The sequence below is a fragment of the Amphiura filiformis genome, chromosome 5 (genome assembly GCF_039555335.1).
Source record: "Amphiura filiformis chromosome 5, Afil_fr2py, whole genome shotgun sequence".
In the NCBI taxonomy this organism is placed as follows: Eukaryota; Metazoa; Echinodermata; class Ophiuroidea; order Amphilepidida; family Amphiuridae; genus Amphiura; species Amphiura filiformis.
In genome coordinates this window covers 44128432-44138164 of record NC_092632.1, presented here as the reverse complement: position 1 = coordinate 44138164, position 9733 = coordinate 44128432, and the positions used below count along the sequence as shown (strand labels likewise).

The 9733-nt window shown below is 36.1% G+C and overlaps 1 protein-coding gene across 1 annotated transcript; it reads right to left on the bottom strand.

Moving 5' to 3' along the window:
• Window positions 1-4187: 4187 nt before the first annotated feature.
• Window positions 4188-9143, bottom strand: LOC140151876 (short transient receptor potential channel 3-like). Its single transcript, XM_072174192.1, has 4 exons — window positions 8953-9143; window positions 6458-6601; window positions 5845-5898; window positions 4188-4332 (listed from the first exon to the last, which is right to left on the bottom strand). Exons 1-4 carry the CDS (start codon window positions 9136-9138, stop codon window positions 4225-4227), a joined length of 492 nt encoding a protein of 163 aa, XP_072030293.1. The 5' UTR covers window positions 9139-9143; the 3' UTR covers window positions 4188-4224.
• Window positions 9144-9733: the final 590 nt, after the last annotated feature.

Below are 9733 nucleotides of genomic sequence, written 5' to 3'. Positions count from 1 at the left end.
GATTTTTTTCTTGAAATGCATGTAACTATAATTATTGTTTAGAGCGTGATGAAATAAAACATCACGATTTTCATCACAAAACAAATATAATGCACAAGAAATCGTTTGTTTTAGAGCGTGATGATGAAATAAAACATCACGGTTTTCATCACGAAACAAAGTAATACATAAGAAATCGTTTGTTTTAAAGCGTGATGAAATAAAACATTTTTCGAGAGTAATTAAATAAAACATCACGATTTTCATCACGGAACAAAGTAATACATAAGACATCGTTTGTTTGATTGCAATCAACCGCGACAGTTCGTCTCACACACATAACAATGCACTGCGATCAAATAGGTTGATGACAACATTTGATTGAATGGACTGCACTGCGCCATGATTACGTGCACCGGTTCAAATCCTTTGTTTGGAGCCAATCAATAATTTCACGTACAGCCTCTATGCAAATTAGAGTTTACACACGCTGCAGCTGGGGTAATCGACCGAAGCTGGTTGCCGTTAGTGATCGAATGCATGAGCTTATTTGCTTTATTGAATCGATTTACTGGATTAATTTCCTGTTAACTGGGTTTAATGCCACAAAGGTCGAATCGGGCTTACCATGGACCATAAGTGCATCATGGTTGTTCTCTAAAACAGAGTTTTCTCAGTAATCAAATATCGCAGCGAGTGAAATGTTGGTGCATTGGATGTAGCTTAACATTTTTGTGTGTGTTATATACAAATTATTAGAATAAATTTGAAAATCCTTCGTTTAAAGCATTTTTACCCACCATGTTCACAAGATCAAAAACACGTTCCATGAGGTTTTTTTCAAATGTGCGCTCCGTATAAATCCACACCGAGCGATTGTTTTCTTCTTTTGCGTATTGTATTACAAATCGATCAAAGAAATAATGTTGCCATGGGGAAGAACCAAATACAGTACCGATTAAATTTTAAAAGCCCGTTTTGGGGGAAAATTTTGGAGAATTTGCTTGAGAAAAAGCTGGTTTGTGAAATTATCGATATCTTGATTACGAGACGTTAATTTAGACATCTGAATACCTACATTATTTCTCAACATTCTGCCAATTGCTATTCCATTTGATTTTCACTCCAACTTGAAGCTAGTTTTGCAAAAAACGAGGTTTTCCTCCATCAGTTCGTTCAAAATTTCAGCGCCGACATGCGTGTTTATTCTAAGAGCCATAATGCGGACGCGATTGTAATCATGTAATTGCATCCAATTATAAAAAATATCATCCGCTTTGAGAACAGTCAATTGCGTAAGCTGATCTATGGCCGAGTGGATAGAGCGTTGGACTGGGAATCTAATATGAACTATTTTTGTGGGTTCGAGTCTCCGTGTGGCTGAATTTTTTTTTTTTCTCTTTTCTCATTTTTACTTCCTTTCTTTCCTCTTTTCTTTCTCCCTTTCTTTTTTCACTTTTTTTTTTCATTTCTTTCTTTCTTTTCGTTCATTTTCTTTCTCTCTCTTTCTTTCTCTTTTCACTATTTCTTTATTCTTTCTTGCTCCTTTCTTTTTAGTTTTATTTGATTGATTCGCTGAGTGCAGTGAATCGTGATTGATTGTTTTTCACTTTATATAATTCAGAAATTTGTAGGCCTGCTAAGTCTGTCTTGATTTTCATCCCAAATTCGATTTACAAATAATTGCTTTTTGATATTGTTGTTGTTGCCTACCCTTTATACATTGTAATCAGGGGAATAGCAGCATTGATTTCATCAAAGATATCAAGGCTATAAATTCAAAATCAACACATTTTCCAGGGCGTAGCTTGACGAAGTGCCCCCAATCAATTTTAAAATTTATAAAATCCTTGTGAAAATTGCCGAAAACGGCTTGTGCCACACCCCCCCCCAGCATCCGAGCTCCGGGCACGAGCTAAGCCAAGTTTCATAGCCTTTTCATGTCTTGACCGTGGATCGATATTCTATTGTAAGTAGGCCTACGTCCCGGTACGCTTACAGTTCATTTTCTGCATGGCTGTTTCTGTTATGAACTTACGCCCCTCTGAAATCAAGCGCATGAAAAACTCTCGGCTAACCTTAAACAGCCGGGTTTCTTTCACTTTACCTTGATCGATCATGATCTTTAGCATTTTGAGTAAATTCAATGGTTAAAATGACATTATGCGATTTATGGTTATGCGATCAGGTGTTTATGTCAGAGAAGATACACTCTGGATCATTATTTATTATAGCATATTATCATCACCATTGTGAGCTATTTTGCTTTAATAAATATTGCAGTTAAAATGCTAACAATCAGTTAATGTAGTCCAGGTCTTTTATTACACTTTTAACAAGAATGTTATAGTAAATAGAAAACGTAGACTAATTTATTTGCTTTCCTGTTAGTGTTCACAATTTATAATAGACCATATTAATTAGCAGCTGCATAATCACCGGTGCCATCACTCATTGTACTCAGATAATGTTTCGGCATGGTAACTGTTTCTATATGGTTTACATTATCGTTAATGATTTAAAGCTATCATAGTGCACATACAATGAAATAGGCAAATTTATTCGCTTTCTTTTCAACTTTTCAAGTACAATAGGCGCCTATAATTCAGCAGCTACATAAGCACCAATGTCATTAAAACTAGTTTTAAAATTAAAATTAGTTAAGTTTTAAAACTATAGTTCCTATTATAGTTACTATCAACGTTAATACATCCAAAAATGTCTCATTGGCCGTGAGACATTTACGAGATAATAAAATCATTACATGTTCAATTCGCCGGCAGATCCGCCATGAGCTGTTGTGGCGTGTGGTGGTGAGCTGTACGACATGTAATCGTCAGTGCGCGCTGGTTCGAATCCGAACGGTTCTGATTTTTTCTCTCCTTTATTATAATGCCAGTTTGTCTGAGCTCCATTTCTTTAATTATTTTATGTTTTCTCAGGCATGTATCCTCTTGATCCTCGCATTTAATATTTAATGTCTCATATTGATTGATGTTCTGCTAGGACACAGCAGATAGGCCGCCCTTAGACCACTTGACATGTGACGTCATTGCCCGGCAGTATGCGCGCGAATTATGGCAATTGCCATTGTTTTTTGCCCTGCAGTATGCGTACGCATCGTAGTTTGCCCACCACATTTCTTAGTACGAGAAAGTCATTGAACAATGTAGAGGTCCCTCGCATTTTTGATAAACAATGATGTCAAGTAGTCTATACATTCTTCATTTTGCTTGGCAAAACAAAGAGAATTTTTTACTTCACAGGTGTGACTGATCCTCTTTCACGGGAAAATGGTTTCCGGTACTTCTTAATCTCTTTTCCAGTCTTTAAAAGAGGCTTAGAAAATGTGGCTGCAAATATAAGTTTTGATAAAAATTGTTTATTTCAACAACTTTCGGAGAATAAAATCTTGAGATTTGGTTGAGTGATGAGTTAAAAATGACGGTTATGAATTCGGTTAATAACTTTGCATCAGTTATATGTCGGGCATTGTGAAAAATCTAATCATTTTGCTTTGGACCTCGGAATATCCCTCGGAGCTGCGCCCCTCGGGATATTCCTCGGTTCCAAAGGCAAATTGTTTAGAATTTTCACAATACCCTCCAAATAACCGATGAGCAGTTATTAACCTCTAATTAATTTGTCTATGCATGTCATTTTTGTAAATTTATGTTTAAATGTGCTAGTGTGTGATGCGTAATTCTTCTTTCCCCTGTATATTGATATATTAAGAATAACGATTAAGCATCATTAATTTGATCTCGTGTGCTAGTTTGTAATGTTTCCATGTTCCAGTCTATGTTGCGTAAGCCTCTTCCCTTGTTTGTATTCATATCAATTCTTTTGTACAAATGATGCTTCAGTTTTACATAAAATATTTCATTACCCCCACCCCACCACCACACACACACTTGGCTATTTCTAAAAGAAAATCAGGTTTCCTTAGCATGTTCAAGAAATTTGCATTTAATACATTCTAAAAACACTTTTAAAAACTATTTCATTTCGGCATATACTGCTGAACTATTATATTACACATTTGATTTTGAAAGACAAAGGTACAAGTTTGTATTTATCCTACTAGTAAGTAAATTTCATCAAAGTTATACTTGAGTGGAGATACATAATAGTAGCGGGAACTTATCGTCAGTGCCCCTCGTATGTACAATATGCGAGGTTTAGATGGATGCATACATTATATTTATAAGTATTCTCTCTTCGATGAAGTTCAACACCGATATTTCAGAAGTCTCCACTCCTGCTGCACTTCATGCATCGTTGATTAAACATCTTTCTGACTGTCCTTTGTAATTCATAGATGTACCGGTTCTTCACAGCATTGTTCGTTTCCTAGGAAGAAAAGAAATAAGTTTACTTTAATATTGTTGTAATGGCTAAGCAAATTTGAGACGTTTTTATCTGTTTATTTTATATTATTGAAACCTCGTTTTTATTATTATACAGGGTGTCTCAATAAAAATAGGCCCTGTGGATTGAGAGACGTAACTTAAAATGTCGGCAGTAAAATCAAAACTTTTTTAAAGATTCAAAAAACCATGACGTTTCTTCTTTAAAATGGTGCACAAAACATCAAATCCGTTCACGCGTCACAGAGATAATTGGGATTTTACAAATAGACCCATTTTTGGACCGTTCCAATGGGGCAATACACATTAAACACTAATGTGCTGCATTGTAGTTTATAATGGACAAAAAGAAATGAAGTCGCTGGGTACGAATTGAAAAAATTCACCAATCAATTTTAAATCTCTCAAAGAATGTTTTTCGCACCTTTCTGTTTGGGTTAACATATTGTTCAAACATTTCTCAAGCAACTAAAGGGCCAAGCGGTCACTTTAAAGTTTCATAGTATACACATAAATGACCAGAAAAACACGAAATATGTTTTTTTTTCATAAGAATGAATCTCAATAATGGCATTAAGTGGCCCAAAAAACTCTAGTTTATGCGCGACCAGTGATTTTCAAAACCAAAAACATCCCTATACAGGAATTTGAAGCAAGGTAGCACCAATACAAGATTTAAACAGAATACACACTTTATATGATTTCTTTATCATGATGATGGTGATGGTCCTGGTGCAAATCAGTTAAAGGCTTAATGTACGATTTCCTTCCAATTTTAAATTTGTCAATATACTCAAAATGCTGAAATAATAGTAGTAATAATTATCGGGAATGGTTTCTGTCCATTTTGAGCTGAAATAACGAGGTAATGTGAAAGAAACACTGCTTGTTATTTTGACCGTTTAACACACAGTTCTATGGGAGGACATTAAGTCATAATTTCTTGAATTATGACTTTATGTCGAACTTTGCTCTGTTTACCTACAAACACAACAAATTTGGCTGATTCAGGTTTGAAAAAAATTAACCAAATTCATATTATAAGATCGTACATTATGACTTTAAGGAAGCACGCTTTGCGAATTATCGGGATCAATAAATGACTCCTAAACCATGTAAAACTATGTTATCGCATCACTATAGCGGATCGCAATTCTCCCGATTCATTATCTGAAAAAAAATTGGAACGGTCAAAAATGGGTCTATTTGTTCAATCCCAATTATCTCAGTGACGCGTGAACAGATTTTGCTGATTTGCGCACCATCTTAAAAACGACACATCATGGTTTTTGAATCTACAAAAAAAATTAAATTTTACTGCTATGCCTAAATTTTAAGTTACGTCCCCTAATCCACAGGGCCTATTTTTATTAAGACACCCTGTATAATTTATACTCAAATTAGTTTTTAGGTAGCAATTGTTAGGTAAAATAGGCTAAAGTAAAAACATGTGCCATCTTTTAATCTTCGGCAAAAGCACATGTCATAAGCTTACCTCATAGTGATTATCATGGTTCTTTAGAACGCAATTCTCAGTGCAAGGTTTGTTCTGGGTTTCAAAGGAAAAAGATCCATATTCGGAATAAGTAGCATTGCAAGAGAAAGTGAACTGTCACGTGTTCGCAGATGCAATGGTTATTGGTTAATATAGGACAATCGAGCCAAGCCATCGGCTTTTGCAAGAGGCGGTAGCTCGAGTTTCCTATTAACTAATACAGAGTCATGAGTTAACAGTTTGGCCTTTTCTAAACTGATGTACAGATATGACTCTCTGTACAGTACACGGGACCGAACGGTTTGGTTTGTTTATAAATATATGCTACTCATAATTTAATCCCGAGGCCACCCCTCCATTTCCAGTGATTGAACCCGGGACATCATGCACGAAAGGCGAGTCCCCTTTGTTCAATGAAGAGCCATCGTGGACCTCGCCAACATTGTTGTATGAAAAACGCCTGAGAGGTTTATAAGGTCTTTACAGATTTTAAAGACATCCTTTCTGTAAAAAGTAAATGTGGATCCGTTACCTTGACTCTTGACTAATTATGATTGCATACATTGCACATAACATAACAAAACGCTTTTAAGTAGAGTTCTTGATATATTACCTGTTGTTTCTTTGGAATGAAATATGATAAACACAACCACACATCAGGAATTAAGTTAAATGGCGGCGGTAAAACAGCGCCGTCTAATATGTACTCGGTCATCATTGTGCTTCGACAGTATTTCCACTCCTTTTCAGCGTTTTCCTAAAAATACAGTTTGAAATTGAGCAATATAATGTATGATTATCATAATGACGATAAGAATATTATATATGTTATATATTATACTATAATTCTTCATTGCATCCAGGAAAGCTGTATAACAGTAGAAATTCAAGGAAAATTCTGTGTCACTATAAAATTATAAAATTCTTTTACAAGTTTCTAATTAGTAATTCAAAACTTTGTTTGTTGCAATAGACTGAAGTATGCCATATAAGTCGTCAAAATAAAGTTATAAGATATTTTATTTTAATTTCAATGCTAGAAAAAAAACTCGACCACCGGTTCTGAGTGTTGGAGCCGGTTTATATTTAGAGAATAAAGGTATTGTTTTTACCCCTGGAGCCCAGACAAACAAGAACCTAGACCTATGACTTTGGTTTGCGTAGTGAAGTCAACACTGCTTAGCAACGATTTTGACAAGGACGCAACCCGGACGCAAACAAGCAGGCATATTCGCGTCTACAGAACATGTTGCGTTTGACGCGGGCGATAACGGCGCAGCAATCACGCAAACGATCGCGTTTTTCGTTCCAGACATGAACGCTTATTTCTCCGCGTCCGACCACCCGACCAAAATCACCTTGGATACGTGGCTTCACCTACTGCCATGGTTAGGGATGGGCAGTTACAGGTCTAGGTGGTATGTCTATGCCCTGGAGTGCATCTATCGTCTCATATAACACGAGCGACATCATTATTTTAAGTAAAACAACGAGGCGAAGCCGAGTTGTTTTACGCCAAAAATAATGATGCCGCCCGTGTTATATGAGACGATAGATGCACGACAGCAACTAAAAAAAACAATACCTTTATTCTCATTCTTAAACACTTCAATTCAAATAAAGATATCATACACATTTTAATCAAATTAAATCTACATTTTGCAAGGAATTACCTAGGGTTTAAAATCGATCAGTCTCGTTGTTGCTGTGCGCCTCCGATTGGTCCAAATAGCGAGTACGCGTATCGCGTTGACGCACACGCGCTGACCCGTGTGATATTGTGTCATATCACACGGGTAAAGCTGGGTAAGAACTAGTCTCGGTACCAGCCGGTTTGTGCTCCTCCGTCACTAGTGACGGAGGAGCACAAACCGGCTGGTACTGAGACTAGGTAAAAGAACCAATAAGATTGCAGGAACGTTTCAAGTGTTTAAGAATGTTCTAAACAATGGAACGCGGTTTAACCACCGGTAACACTTACTGGTCAAACGGAGGTCGAGTTTTGAAGTCGCCCCTATTTTATATCACACTAAACAATTAATGTTGATATATAGAAATGTTTGACTCTTTACGAAACTCAGAACGGTGGTCAACCGATATCTATTGTTGTGCAAGGCCCACTCAGTCATTTAATGAGGCAATACAGAACGATCGAATTTGGCGTTGAAATGAGCAAAATTTTGAGTTACACCTTTTAATGTAAAATTAATTTTCTCGGCCAAATGAAAAGCATTAATTTTCATTTTTTCAGTAAATGTCAGAAGAAAACTATAATGTTTGGTACTGTATATTTTTTTCAAACCCTGGTGTTAAACTTAGTTGTGAAATTTAGCCTTCTATTGTAAGATTTTCGATTTTTACAGGCTTCAAGTTGTCCCGCGAGCATTTTGGGGGGTCAACGTTTCTGCTTTTCAAATGTAACATAATTCGCTAACGTAAGATATTTCCCAACTTTCTAAAGCACATCATAATTTATAAAGCTATATGTCATAGTTTTGTCAGTATTTCGGTTTTGATTGCACCATTTTCAATTCCGACTACCAATTTACGAATGTACCCATGGGTGGATGATTTTGCAAGCCACAATAGAAATATCGATTACTTCTGCTGGTTATATTAGAAATGAAGTACGTACGTAAACATTTTGGCAGTCACAAGTGAAAAAAGGTGAAATCAAAACGGAAATTCTGACCAAACTATAATATGTAGACCCACACGATGTGCCTTACAGAGGTGGGAAATATCTTTCTTTAGCAAACTATATCAGTTTGAAGCGTTAAAAATGAATTCCTAAAAAAGCTCCCGGGCGAACTTAAGGCGTATAAAAATAAAAAAATATCATACTAAAAGACACAATTTCATGCCTAATTTTAACACCAGGAATTTAAAAAAAAAAGTATATTCAAGCACTATATTCGTACGTGAAGGAAAAAAAATGCTTTAATTAATTTCATAGCAAAAAGGTGTATCTCTGAATTGTGCTGATTTTAACATGTATCGATCGACTTTTAGCGCGACTATGCATAACAAAAGAACTGGTGACCACGGTTCTGACGGTGACCGCTTTCCTAAAATTTTATTTGCTTGTCCACCTTAGGATAATCTTACCTGGACTTTTGCGTATGTGCTACTCATCATTGCAATTAAGGCGTTAAGTAAGACTATAACTGCCACCAACAGATAAAGAGAATATATAAAATGTCCTAAAGATTCTGTCAGTTTCAGATTTCCTTTCGGGATTTGTAAAACTTCGAGGTCACTTAGGCCAAATAATGCCCAAAATAGTGTCTTCATGGACTCAACTAAGCTGTAAAATATAACGTGATAAATTTTAACATAATATGATTGAGTACAGACATGGAAGTCTTATTTTTACATCTTTTGCAAACTCTTAATAGACTCTAAACAATTCCCACGGGTTCCCCATCGAGTACTTGAAAGCAAATATTGAAATCATTAACGATGTACGAAAGGAATATATTATAGGTTGAGTGAAGCATGGGTAAAACTTAGTTTCAAACTTAACTAACTATTGAGACCCCCGCAAATGTAGGGACCATCATATCCTATAAGTATAACTTCATTAAGTCATCATTTTGTTGTTGTCAAACTTTCTCAGAAAATTGTTTCAAATCATTTTTCCAAGTATTCAACAATGTATCATTCCGGGAAAGGGGGGGGGGGCACATCAAAACCTTTTGGTGGGTATGCTCCCCCGGAATTTTGAGGTGGTGGGTCTTTGGGAGCTGACAGCGTACCGGTAACAGAAGGTCTTTTGGAGCTCCGAACAAGTAAAATCCCCTTTTGGAGCTGCGAACAGTCAAAATCAAGGGTCTTTCTTGGCTTCTGGTTGAAAATCGCCTGAAAACACCTTTTAGAGCTGAAACTA

Coding starts and splice junctions, on each gene's coding strand:
- LOC140151876 (XM_072174192.1), bottom strand. CDS start 9,138: ATGAAGACACTATTTTGGGCATTATTTGGCCTAAGTGACCTCGAAGTT. Junction 5,899..6,457: donor TCATTCCAAAGAAACAACAG/GTAATATATCAA, acceptor TTTGAAACCCAG/AACAAACCTTGCACTGAGAA. Junction 4,333..5,844: donor ACCATGATAATCACTATGAG/GTAAGCTTATGA, acceptor TTTTCTTCCTAG/GAAACGAACAATGCTGTGAA.